Raw genomic sequence first — 24,439 nt, forward strand, 5'->3', positions numbered from 1 at the left:
TTTATTATAATGAAAACAGGGGTAAAGTTTTATGTTTAATTGCCATGAATAGTCACAAATACAACTGCAAATTCCATACTGGCGGCAGTGCTTATTTCTGTTGGAGCTCAGCTCCAGGACCTCTGGCTGAGAGCAGTCTGCGCTCCACCACCTCAAATGATACACACAATATACTGTATTAGCTGGAATATAAGACAACCCCAATCACATGACGACACCCCCCCACACACACGCACACACACTTCTTGGCAACTATATTCAGAAAAAAGTTTTTAAAATACCAAATCTTAGCTTTATTAAGAAAAATAATTGTATATCCCTAGAACATATAAGTTAACCAGCAACCACAACATATAAAGCAATCACAGCAACCACAGCAAACAGTAACAAACATTCGAGAAAAACAAATGTATTCGCAAAATAGCTGATGTTTCACACCAGGTTGATACAGCAAAATAATTAAAAGAAAATGCTGAAAAGAAAGAGTAATATGGACACTCCTCTACTTACGAACTTTCACACATACGAATGAAGAGGACTGTAAGTCCAAACTGTGTTCCTTGGGCTCCCGTTTCCTGTCCGCGACATCAATTTTTTTTCTGCATCCCAATTCCACCTAGCACGACTTCTGGCCGCTACTCCCGCCACGCAGCGTAGCATGTGTACTACCATCATTCTAGTTCTTTGTACTTGCGTATACCCTTAAAATTATGTTGAATAATGACCTGCAAAGTTATGAACGGCCGTTGGGAACATATCTCATTCGTAAGTAGAGGAGCGTCTGTATTTTGAATTTTTTTTGGCAAAGCAGCAAAGCCAATGGGAACCCAAGCAGAGCAGAAATGAACCAGAAACTCTGGCAGAAGAACAAGCAGAGGACAACTCAGAGAGGAATACTATTTATGGATGCTCATGCTAATGAGAAGGACCACAAAAAGGAGCAAGAAAAGTGCATATAAAAAGTTTGATGTACATAGGTTTCAATAGAAAATGTTGCATTGTCACATGCTTAAGTAATTAATAGGGCATTATCATTGTTAAAGACTAAGTTCTGTGTATGACATCATCATGGTGTTCATGCACTCTGGCACCTCATTAAGTACTGCATACTGGCACATAAAATTGAGTGTCTACCAAAAGATGGCTCCTGTTGTAGCTGTCTGGGAACGTGAAAATAATCATTTAAAAATGGCCTTGCTGACACGGTGAATCTCGTATCTGGGCCTCTATAGAGAAAAATTGCCCAGGCATTATCAAATAGGACCATACACTGATTAATAATATGTTATGCAGCTGCATCTTGTTTGCATCGTATTAGCTAAGATATGATAGGAGTAGGTTAAATGGATTTTGGATTATTAAAAAAGATTATTAAAATTGGATTATTAAAATCTTTTTGCAGCATTTTTTTTGTCTAAATGGACCTTTACATTATGGTACATTTTGGTAACCCATATTTATGTTAAAATTGCTAAGCTAATGAAGTAAATATATTCACAACATGTACTCTCAGTACTGCATCTGTGTTGAGTTGTCCCTCATCCAGCTTCACATGCAGTGATAGCATGCTGACCCACTTTGCAGATAACTAACCCCTCAGTCACCTAGAGCCACTAAACTTCCTTTCAACAAAATGATTTTGGATTATTGGAGGAAAGCTGAGCATCCAGGGAAAACCAGAAAACACCCAGAAGTAGGGCTGAACAACATATCGATTTCAAATCAAAATCACGATTTGAAACAACGTGATAAGGAAATCACAAAGATTGCAATTTAGGTAATGCATTTTTCAGCACGTCGGACCCAGGGTTTAAAACTATTTTCACAAATTCATATAGTTCTCCTTGTGTGACAGTCATTCTCAACAATTAGAAATGTCATGCTCCTAGCATGCTTGTCATGCTCACCAAACAGAAGTGACCCAAGGTGACTTTCTGTACTTCCACGAACAACAAGCACGTAAAATCCAAGGAAAAGATTATATTTGCAGTACGAAAAATATTGATTCCACTTCTAATCTAAAAGTGAATTACCTACTGATTTCATGGGCAGACACTGTTTACAGAAAGACCCTAATATTTATGTAGTGATTATTATGACAGAATTCTGTGGTTGTTTAAAATAGATTTGCACACTTGCAATTTAGTTTTGTACATCCATGCAGCAAAGTTTGTGTTTACAAAAAAGTTTTCCACACTTATGTTTTCAGAGTTACAGATTTGCAAACATTAATACAATTTTTCAGAAGCCACTTTACAACTACAAATTTGGATTTCACAAACAGGGAAGGAAACCCTGTATTTAGATTTATTCCTGTGTGTATAGAGCAGCATATTGATAGTCAGGCAAATCCAGTCAATAATATCCCAAAAAAATCAAACACTTTTTGACTGGCTGTCATGGTCTGAGGCGCACAGATCCCACCCACTTCATGCTCCATGTCTGGCAGTTACGGGTTTACAAAACTTTGGGTGCATGGCAAAGCTGCCAGAAATCCCAGCATTCTGATCACATTTAGTTTGTGCACGTGTAATCCCGATTCGTAGTTGTAATGTGGTTTCTGAAAATATGTGCAAATGTGAAGTAGCAAACCCGTGATTTTGAAAACACAAGTATAAAAAACTTTTTTGTAAACACAAACTGTATAGGTGTACAAAATTGAAATACTGGAAAACCGCTTATAGTGATCAGTGAAATTCATCGCTATACTAAGATGATTATTATAACTGATTTTTTTTCTTCTTTATGACTACAATTACTACAGTATGTAATTGACATTTGTATATTTATACCATGAATATATAATAATAAAACAAACAGCGTCACTACATAATTTTATTGATGATTTTAAAATACAGTATAGCTGTTCAAATGCTTTTCAATTTGAAGTACTGTACAAATTGTACTGTGCGTAATACAAATACACTATAATACAGTACAGTACTGTACAGGATATTACATTTTATTTATACAGGGCATTTTCATAATGGCCCTGTCATGCCCGGCTCGTCCGCTCCTCGTGTGTGCCACGCCCCCTAATTACCCACGTGTGATTTCCTGATCCTGCCCAGTCGTGTCTTGTTTCCTGCTGCCTTGTTCTGTGTATTTAAGTCCTGGTCTCCCCAGTTTGCTTTGTCTGTCATTAATGTCAGTTGAAGTCAGTCTGCGTCCAGGGTTCCCGGCTCCCCGAAGCCAGAATAAACCCCCGTTTTCCCGTATACTGTTGCCTGCCTGCTCCTTTCCCGCACGATCGCCGCTCTGCTCGCGATCGCTCACCTCGTCCCGTGACAGATGATGTTAGTCGGCGTGCCATGTTCCCGAGTCCTCGTCCTCCCAATAAATCCCCGTTTGCCCTAAGTCTGCCTGCTTGCTTGCCTCTCCGCTCATCACCTTACCCGTGCGCCGCTACCGCCGACGGATATCGTGACAGAATGACAGACCACAAAAGGAAAGGCCCCCGGAGAAGGAGAGGACCGGAGGAGACGATCCGCCTGGGAGCCTGTTCGCTCTCCCGGCTATGGATCGCTTCGGAGGAGAATGAGAGGGAAGTACCCGCTCTACCTCCAGCCAGGAAGCTGACCACACACTACCCCGATCCCGTGTGGAAGTACTGGCTCTCCAGTGAGGATGAGGACGAGGAGCCCTTCCTCTACCCTTACCCGGAGCCGGAGCCGATTCTTCCACCGTCCGTTTTCACGGACATCGCGCCGCCTCCCGCAACCGCCAGGCGCCAGCGAGGGAGACGGAGGAGAACGGCGATCGCCAGTACGGAGGACCTCCCTCCGTTGCTGCCGGCGGACCCCGCTCCCGTGCGGCCGCCGTTTCCGGCGGACCCCGCTCCCGTGCGGCCGCCGTTGCCGGCGGACCCCGCTCCCGTGCGGCCGCCGCCTGCGCAGCCGCCGCCTGCGCAGCCGCCTTCGCTGCCTGCTGCAGTTCCCGGGCAGGCGCCCCCTCTGCAGCCGCCTGCTGCAGCTCCAGGGCAGGCGCCCCCACTGCAGTCGCCTGCTGCAGCTCCCGGGCCGGCGCCTCCACTGCAGCCACCTCCAGTTCCTGACCGCGCTCCAGTTCCTGCAGAGGCACCCCCTCTGCAGCCGCCTGCTGCAGCTCCCGGGCAGGCGCCCCCACTGCAGCCACCTGCTGCAGCTCCAGGGCAGGCGCCCCCACTGCAGCCACCTGCAGCTCCAGGGCAGGCGCCCCCTCTGCAGCCGCCTGCTGCAGCTCCCGGGCCGGCGCCCCCACTGCAGCCACCTCCAGTTCCTGACCGCGCTCCAGTTCCTGACCGCGCTCCAGTTCCTGACCGCGCTCCAGTTCCTGCAGAGGCACCCCCTCTGCAGCCGCCTGCTGCAGCTCCCGGGCAGGCGCCCCCACTGCAGCCACCTGCAGCTCCCGGGCAGGCGCCCCCACTGCAGCCACCTGCAGCTCCAGGGCAGGCGCCCCCTCTGCAGCCGCCTGCTGCAGCTCCCGGGCCGGCGCCCCCACTGCAGCCACCTCCAGTTCCTGACCGTGCTGCAGCTCCCGGGCAGGCGCCCCCACTGCAGTCGCCTGCTGCAGCTCCCGGGCCGGCGCCCCCACTGCAGCCACCTCCTGTTCCTGACCGCGCTCCTGTTCCTGTCCCGGCGCTCCCTCCGCCTGCTGCAGCTCCCAGGCCGGCGCCCCCTCTGCAGCCGCCTGCTGCAGCTCCCGGGCCGGCGCCCCCTCTGCAGCCGCCTGCTGCAGCTCCCGGGCCGGCGCCCCCACTGCAGCCAGCTCCTGTTCCTGACTGCGCTCCTGTTCCTGACCGCGCTCCAGTTCCTGCAGAGGCGCCCCCTCTGCAGCCGCCTGCTGCAGCTCCCGGGCAGGCGCCCCCACTGCAGCCACCTCCTGTTCCTGACCGCGCTCCAGTTCCTGCAGAGGCGCCCCCTCTGCAGCCGCCTGCTGCAGCTCCCGGGCAGGCGCCCCCTCTGCAGCCGCCTGCTGCAGCTCCCGGGCAGGCGCCCCCTCTGCAGCCGCCTGCTGCAGCTCCCGGGCAGGCGCCCCCACTGCAGCCGCCTGCTGCAGCTCCCGGGCAGGCGCCCCCACTGCAGCCACCTGCTGCAGCTCCCGGGCAGGCGCCCCCACTGCAGCCACCTGCAGCTCCTGTCAGCGCTCCAGTTCCTGACCGCGCTGCAGCAGCTCCCGAGGCGCCCCCAGTGACAGTTTCTCCCTCGCCCCGGCGAACTCGACCCCAACCTGGGGTCATGTCTGTGTCCCGTAAAGGGAGGGGACACAGACGCAGGGCTGAGGTCCCGCCCGCCCTGCCCCCTGGCTCGCCCTGCCTCGCCTGCGCTGGGGCTCGGTTGGCGCCTGCGGGTCCTGGCCCTCCGGGTCGGCTGTCGCCTGCGGGTCCCTCTCCGGTGCCTCGTCGCCCTGCCTCGCTCCCCTCTCCGGGTCCTGGTCGGTCGCCTGGGGGTTCCCCGACGGCGGCTCCTCGGTCGCCTGCGGGGCCCCTACCTCCGGCCCTCCCCCGGACATCGCCGCCTGCTGCGGCTCCCCCCTCCTCCGTGCCTTCGCCCTGGCCCCTTCCAGCTCCCTCGTCCCCTTCCCTGGTGCTCCCTCCTGCTCCCTCCCTGGCCCCTCCGCGGGTCCCTCGCCCTGGCTCCTCAGCCCCTTCTCGGTCCCCTCCGGCTCCGGCCTCCCGGCCGCCTGCGGCCCCTCCGGCTGCCGCCCGTCGCCCGCTGGGGCTCCCACGGGCTCCCCTTTGTTCCCCCGCCTTCTCTCCCTTCTCTCCTGCCCTGGTCCCTCCTTTGTTTGCTCCTCCTTTCTCCATTCCTCGTTCCTTTGTTCCTCCCGTCTCTGCTCCTTGTGTTCCTCCTTCTCCCTCTGGCTTCCCTCCGTTCACTCCCGGTCCTTTTGTCCCGCCTGTTCCCTCTGTGTCTCCCTTTCTGGTCTGTCTCTCCGCTTTCCCGACCCTCTGTCAGGTTTTGTCCTTCGTCTTGTCCCTCGCTGTGTTTTGTACCTCAGTCCTGTTCCCTGTCCAGCGTTGATTCTGTTCTTGTTTTCCAGGTCCTGTCCTGCCTCGTCCCGTCCGTCGCCCCCTTCCTTGGCGCGCCCGGTGTAGCGCGCCTTTGGGGGGGGGTTCTGTCATGCCCGGCTCGTCCGCTCCTCGTGTGTGCCACGCCCCCTAATTACCCACGTGTGATTTCCTGATCCTGCCCAGTCGTGTCTTGTTTCCTGCTGCCTTGTTCTGTGTATTTAAGTCCTGGTCTCCCCAGTTTGCTTTGTCTGTCATTAATGTCAGTTGAAGTCAGTCTGCGTCCAGGGTTCCCGGCTCCCCGAAGCCAGAATAAACCCCCGTTTTCCCGTATACTGTTGCCTGCCTGCTCCTTTCCCGCACGATCGCCGCTCTGCTCGCGATCGCTCACCTCGTCCCGTGACAGGCCCTGCGATGGGCTGGCCCCCCATCCTGGGTTGTTCCCTGCCTTATGCCCATTGCTTCCGGGATAGGCTCCGGACTCCCCCGCGACCCAATAGGATAAGCGGTTTGGAAAATGGATGGATGGATGGATGTATATTTCTGCACGAATACACAAAACTAAATTACAAATGCACAAATCTCTGCACAGGTGTACGAAACTAAATTACAAGTACGCAAATATGTTTTACACAACCACAGAATTCTATCATAATAATCACTCCATAATTATTAGGGTTCATTACAGAATTTAGTTTTTTCTTAGTGGAATTGTTTTATTTTTATTATTATTACTGTACTTTATTTAACTTAACACAGTCAGGGCTTATGTGATAGATGTTTATGTTTGACTGTTCTCTGGTAATTTAAGTTACTTTTTAAATATATATATATCGGATTATTTAAGACTCAAGGTATGTAAATAAGGGCTTAAAAACATGTAGAAAAACATTCTGGAAGCAATTCACATGTTGAAGCATTAAAATATAGACCAATTGGCAATGCTGCGTCATATGTTCTAAATATACTACACGCTGATTACTGACTTAAAAAAAATAAATCAAACTGCAATCGCAATATCTGTCAGAAGAATTGCAATTCAATATTTTCCCAAATTATTCAGCTCTACCCAGGAGAAAATGGATATCACCTCAGGGAAAACTGGCAAGCACTGGAAAGTATCTGTGAATGCCTGGAAAAAGCCCAGGTAGAACCAGAGCATACCCACAGCAAATCTAAGCACCAGAGAAATACATGGAGCAGCCAGGGCAAACTCATGCAAAACATGAAGAGCTCCACTACACACACAATGAGCAAAGGCTACTCTGTACACCCACATCCTGGGGCTCAATGAAGACCTTTGGTTCCAGAGCCCAAAGGTAAGGCCAGCTACAGTGAATACCTTTCTATCAACTACACTGGCTGAGGCGTTCCCTGGGTGGCTCAGTCACCTGGTCCTCACCAGATTCAGGAATAATTCTGACTCTATTCCAGATACAATGGTTTCTCTTGGTATCTTTCATCGGGGTCTTTAATAAATTGCAATTAGTAGTTTTAAAATATGTAGACATAAACTGGCAGGATCTATTCCAGATAACTAAATTATTCCAGATAACTAAATTAAAGAATACAACACATTAAAAGTGATCTGTTTTTCACCGACTGACCCCAGAAGGCTGGATATTAGGTTGCGTCTAAAAACACGACAGTCAGGCAGAATCTGTGACAATGCATCAAGGTGCTTCTTTCAACTTACCCTTTTTCCTGGAGCCTCCCCATGGACTGGAGTTGGTGGGGTAGCAGGTGGAGCAAGAGGAGGAGGAGCAGGGGTGGCAGCAGACAGAGATGAGGAAGGAAGGGGAGGCTGGCTGGTACTTGGGCTGTAGGTGAGGTTCTGCAGAGGGCTGTATGCGTGCTTGATGCCCATTCCGATGCTGCCACCCCGACCACCACTGACCCCACCCCCACCTCCGCGCCCAGGACTAGGCCTCACACACGTCCTGATGGCCGGTCTGCATACATAGTTCTCCAAGATCTTGGGAGGTTTCTTTGTGCGTTTGGCTTGGAGCCCAATTTTGAGCCGGACCCCCCCTTCTGAAAGGGTGGTCTCCTTAACAGAGAACTGAGGCTGTAGGGGTTTCTGGTCATTGGGGCCATTCCTCGATTTGCTGGCATCTGGTAGGGCCGTCCCTTTTTCTTCCTCTTGCTTCTCCACCTCCATCTTCCCACACAGTTCTCCTTCCGCTCCCACTCCTGAAGGAGCTGTAAGTGGGAGGGGGGGCACAGCTTCAGGCCCCCCCGGAGTCCTATGATCCATGAATGATTTGAGGGGAAAACTATTAAAGGGTTTTGAACGTTTATGCGTTCTAAGGAAAACTGTGAAAGAAACGATTGGGAGGCTGGAGGTGATGATCAGTGATGAAGCAGCAATCCTCCTTCACTGGAGACACATGTCTTCCAAAGGAACAGTCTTCTTCCACTGTCATTCAAACTGGAGAGAGATGAAAGGTATTGATCAGTCATCTTTGTGACAGAGAAACAGTCCTAGTGAATTTCAACAAGGAAACTCAGCTCCACAAACTTAGTGCCTGGATCTTGAACCAGGATTCACGAGAAGTGCAGCTGTACCCTTGAGTGAGTTGCATAACATGAGTCACCTCAACATCCACCTGAGCAAACGTCAGACACCTGCTTAATGAGGAGGACGCCTTTAGAAGTGATAGCTGGGATTTATACAAATTGGTGAAAAGCACAGAGCAGAGATACCAAAAGGCAATATACAATAGACTTCAAGAATAGGTTTTTTCTAACAATTACATCTCTGTGTGGAGAGGTCTACAACAAGCCAAATTATAAAATTAAAAACTCAACAAGCTAAAATAAAGACCCCGATTTGCTCAGCCAACTGAATGGGTGGCTGAAGGAACAAGTCATGCATAGCACGTTAAATACTGATCTCACATTAATTCATCATTAATGAATAATGATGCATCTTTCATCCCAAGCAATCACTATATTTGTTACTATATCTCTTAATTCTGTAAATCAATGTAAACTACTTAGGACACTAGTAAGGAATTGCTGAAAAGAACAAGTAATAAATAACAAGTGAAATACTGATGTCGTGACGCATCTTTGATCTCAAGTAGAAACTATATTCGTTCGTGATTTGTTCATAAGTTGTAGTTCAGTACTAACTGATTTATTATTAAGTATTTATGCCCCGTCAAGTAAAGTGTCACATTTGATTGTTTAAATGTGTCTTAGCTTAGTTAATTGCGCAGCACTTTGGTTGACACCTGCTGTCATTTAAACATGCTATACAAATACAGATGATTTTGGACACTGAAAAACTTGTATATCCCAAGATGTAAATTATATTTAGTTATAAAATGTACCATGGCTGTGACGTAATCATCAGTTATTACACCTGTAAGCAATCTGAAAAGGGGTCTAGTGAACATTTCATTTCTTTATTCAATAGGTTCATAATAATTTTCTCAAAATACTTCATAACTACTGAAGTCAAAGCATCAATAGCAGTTATTTTGCTTACAGCGTGCTTTTTTAAGAACAAGAATAATAATGGCGTTTTTCCAGGAGAAAAGAACAGCATGTGTGTCCAAAGATTTCTGGTAGATGGAGCATCAGGCCTCTGCCATCTCTTCACTGCATGATTTCAAGAGGAACTGCCCAAGCCAGAGGCCTAATACCATCTGAGCCAGAGGCCTAATACCATCCGAGTCAGGGGCCTAATACCATCCGAGCCAGAGGCCTAATACCATCCAAGCCAGAGGCATATTACCATCCAAGCCAGAGGCAAATTACCATCCAAGCCAGAGGCATATTACCATCCAAGCCAGAGGCCTTCCTTGGGAAGTCACACGAAAACAGTCAAGATGCCGGGCCATGGTGATTTTTGGACAGTCAGGTATAGATAATACATTTAGAGCCATTTCTTGGTGTTGTGAGAAATCAGCTGTTTCAAACCTTGTATTAAAAGTCATTCAGTCTGTTAACAAAACCATGAAATGGGAAGGACATCTTTCAAACATCATCATAAAAAGGCAGCAAAAAATGATCTTCCTGCAGCAGCACGGGAAATTCAGTCTTCCCAAACCTATACTAGTTCTGTCATACACCACAGTACCTGAGACCATCCTCACAGCCTCTCTTACTATCTGGCTCAACATAGCAATGGCCTGATCTAAAAAGATAATACAGGACATCATCTGTTCTGGTCACTGACTGCAGTCTCCCTTAATCCAAGAACTGTATGCATCATGAATAAGGAAGTGAGCTGAGATTACCACCGCTGATGACCTTCATACTGGTCACAAGCTGAGAGGATCACAAAACAAATGTTTAATAAACAAAAAAAAACTTAATTACGTAGTAAAAAATTGCAACAGGGCATAATCAAAAGTCAAGACTAGAATATAATGTATGTATCTGAAAACAAGCTATGCTGAAGTAGTTACCAAAACTTACAAAAAATATTTACATTTCAGTATCAATTTGAGGTTTAAGTTTTGCATTTTAGGTCACCACCTGTGCTAAAATACCTTTTACATAAAAAAAAAAAAAAAAAAACATTTGATAGCCATCCCATAATGTAACTTGTACAGCACAAGGCATTTCAAAACTCATGAAATACAAAAAGGAAAACAAGTTTTCACGTAATTAAAGGGGCCCTATTATGCTCATTTTCACTGTTCACAATTCTATTTTGGGGCCTAAAAGAATAGGTTTACATGCTTCGTTGTTCCTAAAACACATTCATTTTCTCATACTGGACATTTCTATTCATTCTGTCTGAAACGTTCTTTTAGAGCTTTAACCCCAGCCCCGATGAGCCCAGTGTGCCCTGATTGGTAAACTTGTCCTACACGTTCTGCCTTTATCTTGCAGCCGGCAGACAGATCCTTGTAAGTAGGCAGCCAATAAGGATTGTGTTACATGGTGACCTCACCATGCCATGGAAGTAAGGGCTGGAATTCCAACAACGTGTATCAGGCAGATTAGTGGAGAGGGGTTTCTGTGGTGGGAGTTACTCCGTTTGGCCTGTACTTTGGGCCTTAAGAATTTGCAGACCATTTACATGCACATAAAGCTATATAACAAACTAAAAGAAAGGAAAAAAACAGAAAAGCATATCAGGACCCCTTTAATTGCACTTGAATCAAAAATTCATATTCCCCTTCTTAATAATGAGTTTTAGTTGAGTTTTGCAAAGGACTCAGTCAGTCAGTAAGTAAATACCTTTGGGCGGCACTGAGGGGGATACTGTCCACCCCTGTGCTCTCCGCCTGAAATGGCTTCACATGTGCCCCTGTTTAGCGATGTCCCCTTGGCCTGTCATGACTCAGATGAAGTTTCCCTGAGTCTGTCTGAAGCATGACGTATGTGCCCCCCAGCGGCTGACACCTTGCCGCTCACAAGACCTTAATTGGCAGGATGTGACTCACTCTGCTATCTCCCAGCCCTCACCGCTCATCTCCCTCACATGTACTACTGCCTGCTATTCGTTCACTTGCTCCGCCTCCACTGCCCCTCCTCTCCCCATCCGCTCCCTGCCTCCCCACTTCTTTGGACTCCAGGCAGAACAGTAAGACTAGAGGAACTGTGTTCCATAAAACTGAACGCATATTTGCCCCCCCACCCCACTCTCTTTCACATATGCTCTTTCCATCCCATTCTTCCATCAAACTCATTCACTTATTCCATCCATTTAATTCCCACCACACTTAGTGTTATTATGAGCACATTTATACCATTTACTCCAATTTGCTGCTGGATAAAAATATTAGCTGTTGTGGTAGGTCAAACTGAAGTGGAGGCTAAAAATATACAAGCCAGGAGGGAGTGCTTAATGCTTAAAGAAGATGAGGACAGTCCTCTTCTACCTTCAGAGATTCAAGCTTTTTGTTGGCTCTGCCTTACAGTGAAGCTGCAGTGAGGTTACGCAGACATTGTGGTTGAGTCGCTGCATTTCATAATATTGCATTTCAGTATTTCTTCCCTCACTCTCCAGGCACATCGCTGTCAAGATGGAAATGCTCCCTTTATCCTCCTTTTCACCAAAGCACGCCCTTCTAAAGCTCCACTGCTTTCGCTGCACGTCAAAGGAAAGATGTTGCTTTACATATTAAAAAATAGCACCAAGCAACCAAATTTGCCTCAAGTGTTAAAATCTCTTACAATAATCGCAAATAGGATAAGTATCGCATTATGGGAAATCATCCCCAGGAAAACATGAGGCTCTTTTCTCATTAAAATCCTACAAATTATACATTTATCTTTCGCTTACCCAATACAGTATTAGGGGGAAACTGCAGCACAAGCCCGACCATCACAGGGCAAACACACACACACACATACAGATTAAGAATCTATATGTTTATGTGTACTCTCCATTAACTTCGATGGGCATAACTCTAGCCCCAACCTTACCCTTACCCAGCCCTAACCTTAATCATAAAGTAACCAAACAAAATACAAGACTTTTGGAATTTTTTGTTTTTTATTCGCATTCACAGAAACTCCACAAGCTATGCTGCAAATTTTGAGAAAAGTTGCTGCAAAATGAAGCACTTTTGGCTGCAACAATCACAAAACAAAAAAAAAGCAGCGAAATCCTGTAGGGACTGAACTGGCAGTGTGACAGACGGTGACTTGTTCTCCTGCTGGGACAAGCCATTAAAGGACCAAACGCTGATGAGAGTATTAACTGTAAACCATGCGTCAGCAGGCAGACTGACAGACAAACTACCTTACAGCTGAAAGACTCCATCCATCCATTTTCCAAACCCCTCATCCTACTGGGTCGCGGGGGATCCCGGAAGCAATGGGCACGAGGCAGGGAACAACCCAGGATGGGGGGCCAGCCCATCGTAGGGCACACACACACACACACACCATGCGCTCTCACATGCACACCTACGGGCAATTTAGCAACTCCAATTAGCCTCAGCATGTTTTTGGACTGTGGGGGGAAACTGGAGTACCCGGAGGAAACCCCACGATGACATGGGGAGAAAGCTGAAAGACTCATATAATCATAAACCTTTGAACAATAGCACTTCACACAAGCAGCCAGCGAGTCCCATTTGTGGCCATTTACATTCCAGTTCTAAATCTGAGCACACACAGTATAGCTGTATCACCCTATAACCACTAATGCTGGTCAGGAAAATTGGGGTCTCTAATGGATCCCAGGAGCAAAGGGCACAAGGCTGAAGTGCACCCAGGATGCCAGCCCACTACAGGGCACACAGACATATAATGGGCGATTTAGAATTAATCAAACTCCATGACTATAGTTTCACTGGTGTCTCTGAATTGCACTAAGATGTGTGAGTGTGTGCCATGTTGTGAACTGGGTTAACTGGAGTGGCTTCAACTTAGGCTTCATGGCAACAGGCTCCCCATGACAATGTACTACTGTCAAAGTCCGGGCATTACTATGATTTTTTTCAATCCTTATGGAGATCAGAATCATTAATCATATTTTTTTCCTAAAATGTGTAATAGTAAATGTTAAATGGCAATTATGCAATCATAATAAACTTAATCCAGTGGTCCTCAAACCAGTCATCAGCACCAACTGATATCTGGAACAGGTGTCCTGGGAGCTTGAAGAGGACAAATGTGGACTGGGGGGGGGGGGGGGGGGGGTTGCCAAGGACTGGGTTGAAAAGTGCTGTGTTAATCAATTAAATACTTCCAGTTAGTCAATTACTCAGTTAGCTTTACTAATAAAGATAAAGAAATAAAAGAAACATATGTCATACTCCAAAACCCCTTGATAAAATCTAAATGAATTAAAAATCAATTTAAATTGAAAGCCTTGTTCCACAGAACACTTCCAACACAAGTGCTGAAAAAGCATCCAATGAACCAGACTGGAAAAAAGGTTAAATGAGGATGACAGCGGAAAAAGAGCACGCTACTCACATGATCGTCTAAATAAGTATGAACTGAGTAAAAATGTTTTCATGTATCATTAATACAAATATTAAGACCACCACTATTGCTGCTTATAATAATTAATATTATTATTAAGACTGCGTAAATCTTGTTGATGTAATTAATAACTCCTAAGAGAAATCATCATCAATAACTGGATAATATCCGAACCCCGTTAGCCATTTGTGAATGATGCACATGAGATATGGGTGCGATGTTACACGGATGCTAGGACTTGAGGCTCCCCCGTAATCCGCCGCCGGCAGCGCGCGCACCCGCGGCCACGTGATCACCTCTGCGACTCGCAGGTAAGGAATGCGCGCAGCGCTTTTACCGGCAGCGTCATCGTCGGCGTCCCCGTGCAGTGCTGCGGGGCGCCCCAAATGCGCGCGCTGTCGCACCCCTGGGGTCAACCACAGCGGGGAAAATGCAAGGCAGTCTATGAACTGCATGCCAAATGTCACATATGCACTGTTTCAATAGCCAACCCAACATCTATATAACCATAAAATTAAATAACGGAGCATGATCGTCATTACACCATTTATTTTGATACGGTCTAGAACCAGCAGGATACAGTGCAGCTAACTGCGCAGATTGATTTGTGGAAGGTGGTAGATTACCCAGCCATCGACCTGCCTAGTAATATTTGTTAAATTAGTTCGCTTTCCAAAAAAGACGCTGACTATAGTTCTGTAAGCAAAGCTGCATTCACGGAGACTTTAAAAACAATTGAACCGTTACATTCATAATGACGAAGTAGGGTTTTGCTCACCTTGAGGAGTCCCAAAAAATAAATAAAATGCAATGCTCACATCGTTTTGAGTGAAATCCCGTTACTGTGCATCAACATAGTAGTCGTGTTTTCTGCAACTGCCGTTTTGTCCAAATAATGCCAAAAATGTCTCTTCAAAGAGATTAGACAAACATCCTAAATGATGCGACTGACAAAAATAAACTGACGTGTCCATCAGAACTGGTAGGTATGAATAACGCTTTGTCGAAGGGTCCTCATCCTTGCCATAATGCAAAGACCTCAGTGTGTCATCGAGGTAAAAGGTTTTTAATGATAAAAATTGAAAAAAATGGTAGTTGTAGGTGACCAACTAGGGATTCGGCCATGCAGCTCTCACGTCCCAGTAGACATTGTGACAGGGGAAATATATCCCCTGACCACCACCACACAGATCAGAAATTAGAAAATAATACGCGCTAAATGTTTGCACCAATCATCCGTAGAAATTTCGTCCGATCAACCAGATGATTGTTGATTCTTCTCCCCCCAAAGGTAGGTCGATACTGTAAGTGGTTTCCTCGCAGCTGTCCTCTGTTCCAACAGTTCATTCAGAGCGCTGAGATAATGTTTATTTCTTAATCCGAGTGCCAGTATAATACACAATGACAGCATCTCACGTCTAATCGGCAATGCTGCAACATGTGAGCTTTGGTGTGCTAGTGCAAGCTGTATCTATGCCATCTCTCTTGTCAGGCGTTTAAGTAGTTACATCTTTTTTTAATAAATCAAGCTAGCTAGCTACCCTTCCTTCTATCATATATATAGGCACTGTGCTGTGATGGTGGAAGTTCAAGAGCTGTCCACTTTGGGAAAGTCAACAATTAAATACAATTAAAGTAGCACAAACCGGTGGCGATTTCCTTGATAAATTAGCTTTCGAGCAAGAAAATTTTACATTTTGAAAAAGGAAAAAAAAAACATGAAGTGACAACAAAATGGCGGCTGTGTTAAATCAACTGTGCCCCGAAATGGATCTCGTCAATTTCTTCTCTTTCACGCCTTGTCGTTCTCACATCGATTGTCGCTCGTCCAATCTCCCATGTCACCGATCTCTCTCGGGACACGCATTGTACCTTAGCCGAACCGAGTCGAAGCGGAGCGGGCCTCCTTCACAAATCCTGGCCTCCTCTCTGCTGAGCCCGTATAAATTCTGTCAGCAAACCTATGGCATTCTCCCAGGAACAGGGAGGGAGGGAGGCCAGCCGGGCGAAGGAGGAGGGGAGGGCTGGAAAAGCCTCATACGACTTTTTCACTTTCTTCCTTTCATTCTACTTGATTTAATTATTAGACTTATTGGTTTTGTTCTACTCGGAAAATGTTAAATATCTTAACGGTGTTGCTTTGTGTTCCCGAAAAAAAACATAACAGTTATTATTACAGTGGAAATTATTATTGTCATTACTATTATTAATTATTAATAATAATAATCTTGCCTGTAAATGTACATGCCCATGAGGTATTTCTTACCCCTGCTGACCAACACTCCTTTATAATAATAATAATAATAATAATTCTCCAATCAATATGTAATTCAGCAATAAGATATTCTCAGGAAGTAAAGCTAAATATATAAATGGTAACCTAACATTTATTTCTAAATATGTCACTCAGAAAAAGAGCCATCTAGCTAGTTTTATTATGATTACACTCATTACAATCAGAACAACTTTTGTTGTTGATCTTTAAATTGGCCACCATGATGCACAAGCCATCATCAACACTTTGGTACTAATAAGAAAAGCAGAAACACCTTTATTTCTCCATGACTGATTACCCACATAAAAACTGAGGTACAGATTTTCAGAAATGATTACCTCTGGAGATGTCTTGAGATATGGTGATTATTTCAAACAGCTATACCATTTGGCTTTTCCATACTGAGAATCTTCATGCCACCTTTGAGGAATATAGCCACCTAAGAACATGAGAATAGATTAACTAATCAAAGGCAGTATGTAAATCCCAGAGTCCATCTATTACTACATCATTTAAAGAACAATTAGCCCGACCCCATGCTAATTTTTTCTACAGCTATTTTTTTCCTGTGTCCTGTGGTTGTTTTCACAATGTCCTCTGTAGTCTGTTGTATTACTTTCTTAACAGTATTTAAATGCTTAAATATAGCCAAGTTCACACTGGTTTCATTTGCCAGCTTGCATGTTCAGGTTTTTCCATATTTCATTAACCCGCTCCACTTTCCTTCAGGTGAGAAACAAATTAGCTGTCTTTCAAGAGCAATGGAAATACAAATAATTAAAAAACCAAATCTCTATTTTATAACATCCCATAATAAGTCCCTGCGAAACCCTTTAACTCATTACTGATTCCTTCCTGCACTAGAATCTCAGTCTTGATCCACTTGGCAGAACCTTACTGCAATTTCCACTGACACCCCCCCCCCCCCCCCCCTTCCCCCATATAGCCTCCATCTGCTATAACGAGCGACCAGCAGCGGTTATAGCTGTACAGTAATTCAGCACTGTACAGTCTTCTGGCTTCATACAGTGATCTCCGTTTCCATCTGTCCCCGTAAAACACACCTACTTCTTTAATCAGAATTGCAGCGATCTGGAGTTCATCATGAAGTCAGCCAAAGTCCCCTCCAGGTGGCGCACTGGCTTTGCACCGCACACTCTGACAAGAACATGCTATCACATCCAGATAAGCTGACACATTAAATTACCCGAAGAGCATGTGAGGGACACGTAAGTCCCTTTCAAAACTATAATTGGCTTTAAACAATATTGATTTTCGTATGAAACTGATCTTAAGGTAGACAGATGAATTATGTGCAATTATTGCCTTCTAAATCTGTCCTTGGTTTTCAACATTATTGTTCACTATTATATGTATATTATAATTTGTGGAACACGTATGCTCTGAAGTATGCTCTTACTGGGAAGTCATGATTCACAGCTTTGGATTTAATCATACTGAATGCGAGCAGTGTTGGGGAGTATCTTATTACAATTAGCTCGGCTACTAACTTTACTTTTTTTCAGTAGCTTATCAGTAGTGCAGCTACTTTTAAAACGTTGTAGCTTTTCCAGTAACTTAAAAAAATCGATGTAACGTGGATAAACGCTACACCGTTGAAAAATACTACAGCTCGTCGTCAACTTACGAACTATGCAACTTACTACCGTTCCGAGACCACAGGTATGTGGTCACGAGTGTCGCCCAGCGTGAGTATATGAGTTTCCGCCCCTACTGCCGGTGTTCTGTCGAGTTGAACTACTTTGTCGAGTTAGGCTACCGTAGTGCTAATCTATAGCCCTAACCCTAACCCCCAATAGGTAGAACTGCACATGCGCAAAAAGGCTCGATAGTAAGTCTCGATAGGTAGCTCAACTCGTCATAACACCAGCGGAGCGAGCATCCCCGCGAGACGCCCATTCATTCATCTCGTGCTCAGGCTGTTCGCAGCGCTCACAGTGCAGTACAGAGTATCCGTATGTGTTTTAGCAGCTTAACTGGTGATAATAATGTTATAATAATAACGAACTAAGAAAATGGTGATAAAAACGTTTAAAAAAACACCAGAAAATATGACTTAAAGACGATATAATTTTATTACACAGTATACTATACATGTGATCATTTTTGCATAACATTTTAAAATATTAGGGTAAAGAGCCGACTTGCATATAATCGACTTTCGGATCGGTCAGTCGGAACAGATCAGATTGCAGTTTTAAGTCGACAACGACCTGTGTTTTATTTTCTCTCTTTACGAAGACTGATATTTTCAGCTACCGATGGCCTGTACTACGAAGCGAGGTTACTGGCTTATCGGGGTAACTTTTCGGATTTAAGGTATCTGTGATGCCCGGCTCGTCCGCTCGTCGTGTGTGCCACGCCCCCCTGATTACCCACGTGTACTTCCCTGATCGTCTCCATCTGTGTCCACTTACTTTGATTAGTCTCGTCCTATTTAAGTCCTGGTCTTACCTGTTCCCCTGGTCCGTCATTGTGGTTATGGTGTGGTTAAGTGTCTCCTGCTCCCTAGCCATCAATAAACCCGTCGTTTGCCCCGATTTCCGCTTGCCTTGCCTGTTCCTGACCCGCCTACCCGCACGATCGCACTGCTGCCCGCTGTGATCGTGACAGAATGACTGACCCTACGAAGAAGAAGAGGAAGCAGAGGAGGAGGAAGCTCCCGGAGGAGCCGATCAGTCTGGACGCCTGCTCCCTCGCCAACCCCTGGCTTCTCGTGGAGGGCGAGAGAGGAGCTCGTCCTGGGCTGCGACCCAGAACCGCTCCGTCTGGGAGCCTGCTCCCTGGCGAGGCTCTGGGCTCCCAGTGAGGATGAGGAAGAGGAACCCTTTGCGTTCCCAGGCCAGGAGCCAATCTCTCCAGAGCAGCTACCGCCCCTTGACCGGTGCGATTACCGGCCAGAGAGACTGAGTAATTGGGGAGGTATCAGGGCGGTAAGGGACCCGATCCCACGAATGCCCCGAGTCCCGAAGAGGACCACGCCCGTCTCCCTCTCACGGGACTTGCCTGTCCCGCCACCAGCGGCAGTCACCCTTGAGGCCATGGCATCGCCTCTGCCAAAGGAAATAGCCACTTTGGCAAACCAGTTCTTCACCCTCCAAGGGCTATTTGTGAGGGTGATGGACGAACCAGCGACGCCAGAAGGACCTGAAGCCGAGCAGCTGGTTGCACGGTTAAAGAGAGGCTTCGCGATCTTCGCTCCCTCGTCTGGTCACCCCTGAGGCCATGGCATCGCCTCTGCCAAAGGAAATAGCCACTTTGGCAAACCAGTTCTTCACCCTCCAAGGGCTATTTGTGAGGGTGATGGACGAACCAGCGACGCCAGAAGGACCTGAAGCCGAGCAGCTGGTTGCACGGCTAAAGAGAGGCTTCGCGATCTTCGCTCCCTCGTCTGGTCGAGCGGCCTTCGAAAGCCTCGCCATGGACCTGCAGAAGCTACTCCAGCTCCGGAGGGCTTCGGACCCTGCACCGGAGCTACCGCCTCTACCGGTGGACCCCACGCCAGAGCTACCGCCTCCACCGGCAGACCCCGCTCCCGAGCAGTCGCCATCACTGCCGCCTGCGCTATCAGCGCAGCTACCGCCTCTGCAACCTGCGCAGCCGGAGCAGCCATCTTCGCTGTCCGCCAAGTCTGCGCAGCTTCCTCTGCCTGCGGCTTTCGAGCACGTGCCGCCGCCAGTACCTGCGGTCTCCATGCACGTGCAGCCGACACTGCACGCGACTCCAGCGCTCGTGCAGCCGCCTCTGCCTGCAGCTCCGGCACCAGTCCAGCCACCAGTGTTCTCGGCTCAAGCGCCGGTGCAGCCTCTGCTTACGGCTCCAGCACCCGCGCAGCCGCCTCCGCCTGCAGCTCCCGAGCAGGCGCTTCCCCTGCCTGAGGACCCGGCTCCCGACCAGGCGCTCCTCCTGCCTGCAGCACCAGCGCCCACGCCGAAGGCGCTCCTTCTGTCTGCAGCTCCAGCGCCCACGCCCGAGGCGCTCCTCCCGTCTGCAGTTCCAGCGCCCACACTTGAGGCACTCTCGCTACCTGCAGTTCCCACGCCCACTCCCGAGACGCTTTTAGAGACTCCTGGTCCTGTGTCAGCCCTGTCTGTCCTTGTCCCCAGGGAGATCCCTAGGGACCCCATCATAACTCCTTCCTCTTCAGAGATGGGGGAACTAGAGTGGGACCCCTTGGTGACTCGCCTGAGATCTCCCGCACCATCACCCCAGCGAACTTGACCCCGATCAGGGGTAATTTGTGTCTGTGTCCCGTAAAGGGAGGGGACACAGACGACGGACTGGGGTCCCTCCCACCCTGCCCCCTGGCTCGTCCTCCCTCGGCTCGGTCAGCGCCTCCAGGTCCTGGTTCTCCGGGTCGGCAATCGCCTGAGGGTCCCCCTCCTCTACCTCGTCCGCCTGCCTTGCTGGCTCCGCGACGATCGCCTGCGGGTCTCCCAGTCCCGACTCCTCAGTCGCCTGCGGTTCCCCCCACTCTAGCGCGGCGGAGGACGTCGCTGCCTGCTGCGGCTCCCCCCCTCTCCTTGCCCTCGCCTGGTTCCCTTAGTACTCCCTCGTCCCCTGTCCTGGTTTTCCCTTCGGCTCCCTCCTTGTCCCCGGAGTCAGTCCCTCGCCCTGCCTCCTCGGCCGCTCCGAGGTCCCCTCTGGCTCCGGCCTCCCAGCCGCCTGTGGCCCCTCCAGCTGCCTTCCGTCGCCCGCAGGGGCTCCCTCGGACTAACCTTTATTCCCCCTCCTTATCACCCTACGCTCCTGCCTTTGTCCCGGCGTTCTCCTCTCCTCCTCCTCCTCCTGTCTTTGTCCCGCCTTCTTTTGCTCTTCGCCCCTCTGTTCTGCCCTTTCATGCTCCTTGTTCCCCGATGTTTCCTTCTGGCACTCCTGTTCCTTGTGTCCCGCATGTCCCTGCTCTTTCTCCCTTCCTGATCTGTCTTTCCGCCTTTCCTGTCCTCTGTCAGATCTTGTCCTACGTCCTGTCTCTAGCTCTGTTTTGTACCTCGGTCTTGTTTCCTGTCCTGCGTTAATTATTCTGTTCCTCTTTTCCAGGTCCAGTTTTCTCTCGTCCCATCCATCGCCCCTTCCTAGGCGCGCCCGGTGAAGCGTGCCTTTAGGGGGGGGTTCTGTGATGCCCGGCTTGTCCGCTCCTCGTGTGTGCCACACCCCCCTGATTACCCACGTGTACTTCCCTGATCGTCTCCATCTGTGTCCACTTACTTTGATTAGTCCCGTCCTATTTAAGTCCTGGTCTTACCTGTTCCCCTGGTCCGTCATTGTGGTTATGGTGTGGTTAAGTGTCTCCTGCTCCCTAGCCCTCAAACCCGTCGTTTGCCCCGATTTCTGCTTGCCTTGCCTGTTCCTGACCCGCCTACCCGCACGATCGCACTGCTGCCCGCTATGATCGTGACAGTACCACAGTTTAAATGGACTTCATATTTGTTCACTAACATTTTGCCCAGACTACCTTACATCCGACAAGTTACCCCGATAAGCCAGTAACCCCGCTTCGTAGTACAGGCCACGGGTGTTTCCATTTGGTGTTCCCCATTTGAATACTCTGGGGACGGATGAGGGATCTTAGACATTTTCATTGAAATGAATCGGAATACTTTGGTTCTTGGACAGATTATCACGATCTTTTTTTTTATTATTGTTGTAAGCCTTCTGATTTTCTCACATTAATGTGCCAGTGTGCATAAGGGCGATTGTAAGGCTGAAAACATAAAACATTACAGTAGCTTCATTCCCTTAAAAAATAGACAGGATAGGCATGTAGTCGAAAGGTATGGCATATAGGTATTGTAACACTGAACCAAGACTATGAAAATTTAATCCAGAATTAAAATATTACTAGGAAAACAAAGGACATTGATGAATGTCAACATGATGGGATGGCTCTGTGAGTAGCCTCACACTGACTACTTTGGGCTTCCATGTTTCTGTATTGCGGGGTGGGGTGTGCATGTTCATGAAATGCACCTTTAATCTCTCCTCCTGATGCTCCATTTAGGTGCAGTACACAGATTGACTTGTTAAATCACTGAAAACGATTAATTGCCCATTCCTGTCATTTTAGATGTGTGAAAGGTGTAAAATCAACTCCCTTTGCTTCTTTGGAAGAACAATTTTTTGAAGTGCATTTGGTCGTGTTCCCTGCTGTTAAAGTTAAGCTCTGAATAAAATCCCTAAACACATAATTTTAATCCCAACATCACATGGATGTTTGTACTCAATATAATGTGTCATTAGCTGAGAGTGGATTATTGAGTTACAGGAAGAGTAAGAAGAAGGAAAATGTGGTATCATATGCTGAATCCCTTCACATTAAAGAGTCACATATTTTTAAGTCACCAGAGGTCTTGTCCATGTCACGCCGAATCAGAGATGTCAGTAACATCATATGTAATGCAGACACATGTTGGGGTTTTATAAAAGCCATTCAGACGCAAAAGATCAGTCAAGGCATATATTACTACTTGTTGAAGTGTACAGTACGTTGTCAGTGAAATGAGATTAATGTAATTAACTAGTACAAGCTGTGTAAACATGCATTAGTCTACTATCCAAGTATTGATTTTTTGGTGCATTTCAGACCACGAGTAATGAAATTAAGACTATACCTTGACCAAAATTATGTTCTACCCTAGTTGCTTTACATTGTAAAAAAAGTATTATTCCAAATGGTGTGGGTCATTCTACAGGGCCTCATTCTGACCTTGTTATGCTGTGAATAGTGTATACCACCGCACCATGCCTCATTCTGACCTTGGTATGCTGTGATTGGTGTGGGTCATTCTACAGGGCCTCATTCTGACCTTGTTATGCTGTGAATAGTGCATACCACTCCACCATGCCTCATTCTGACCTTGGTATGCTGTGATTGGTGTGGGTCATTCTACAGGGCCTCATTCTGACCTTGTTATGCTGTAAATAGTGTATACCACTCTACAGGGCTATTCTGACCTTGTTATGCTGTAAATAGTGTATACCACTCCACCATGCCTCATTCTGACCTTGGTATGCTGTGATTGGTGTGGGTCATTCTACAGGGCCTCATTCTGACCTTGTTATGCTGTGAATAGTGTATACCACTCTACAGGGCTATTCTGACCTTGTTATGCAGTGAGTGGTGTGGTTCATTTTATGGGGCCTCATTTAGATCTTATTATATTCCAAATATTGAATAGTGTACACCACTCTACAGGGCCACATCCTGACCTTATTATGCTTGATTTTTTACTGTGTCAGCTAACTAAATTTAGTGCAGACAACTTGTGAGTTTTTGCTGAATCAGCATGTGCCAGTGACATTGATTCGAGTTACTCTCATGTACTGGGAACATGCCAGTCATCATGCCAGAGAGATGCCGGCTGTCAGAGAAAGCAGTCACCATTTCCATAAGGCCAGCTCATTCTCTATACATGACTATTTGGAGCATTTATTTCATCTCTTTATTAGTGTAGAAGACATATTTTTGGGGCAGCGTGTGGCTCTGTGGGCTAAACCTGTGTGCCTGTAATCAGAAGGTCGCAGGTTCAAACCCAGCCTCAGACTGCAGATCCTTGAGCGAGGCCCTTAACCCCCAGCTCCCTGGGTGCCACTACAGGTGGCAGCCCTTCGCAGACAACTTACTCTATGAAAAAGAGCAAGTTGTGGGAGGCGTAAAGACAATTTTGCTACGGGGATGAATAAAGTATCGATTATTATTATTATTATTATTATTATATTTCGGAATGGATTCACAATCAGACAAAGTTGTTCAGCTAATAAGGGGGTTTAATAAAGGTATGTAAGCTGAAAATCCCATGTTTAATATCCATTGGAACATGGTATATACCTAATCAAGTTTAAAGATCATAATTGACTTTATGTAATTAAGTATTAACTGGACTTATCCAGCTTTGATGGACATTATCATCATGGGGGGGTGGCCAGTGGCCATCGCTGCTTTCTCATATTCTTCTTCCTACTCAGTGCACAACACATTTAATGGCAGGTCTTGTATCTTAACGTTTCTAAAATGTTTCTATTTAGTTTACTTAGTACAGTAACTACTGTACAGCTAAACTGCAGCCAACAAAATACATTATTCCCACTCATCTTTCCAGTCTGTATTCCATTTCCTCACTCCCCCTTGTGTATGAAATAGCACCACATATCACCACCTGTCCCTGTCCCACCTCTGTCTGCAAGGCACCGGTTTGATGGCTTGATTCTCACTGGGAACTCCAGTGAAAGGTAATGGGGGCAGGTCAGGA

The 24,439-nt window shown here is 47.1% G+C and overlaps 1 protein-coding gene across 2 annotated transcripts in view; it reads right to left on the reverse strand.

Moving 5' to 3' along the window:
- LOC125724447 (histone-lysine N-methyltransferase ASH1L-like) overlaps window positions 1–15,864 on the reverse strand; it is a 64,474-nt gene extending 48,610 nt beyond the window's left edge. Inside the window, exons 1-2 of one of the 2 annotated variants that reach the window (XM_049001133.1) lie at window positions 14,713–15,864; window positions 7,686–8,420 (exon numbers count right to left, since the gene is read on the reverse strand). In XM_049001133.1, coding sequence (XP_048857090.1) covers window positions 7,686–8,246 — 561 coding nt within the window. In that variant the 5' untranslated portion in view covers window positions 8,247–8,420; window positions 14,713–15,864. Of the gene's footprint in view, window positions 1–7,685; window positions 8,421–14,672 lie in introns of both variants that reach the window. The other variant, XM_049001132.1, reaches the window with a different exon arrangement.
- Window positions 15,865–24,439: the final 8,575 nt, after the last annotated feature.

Source organism: Brienomyrus brachyistius, unplaced genomic scaffold (assembly GCF_023856365.1).
Source record: "Brienomyrus brachyistius isolate T26 unplaced genomic scaffold, BBRACH_0.4 scaffold56, whole genome shotgun sequence".
NCBI classification, from domain to species: Eukaryota; Metazoa; Chordata; class Actinopteri; order Osteoglossiformes; family Mormyridae; genus Brienomyrus; species Brienomyrus brachyistius.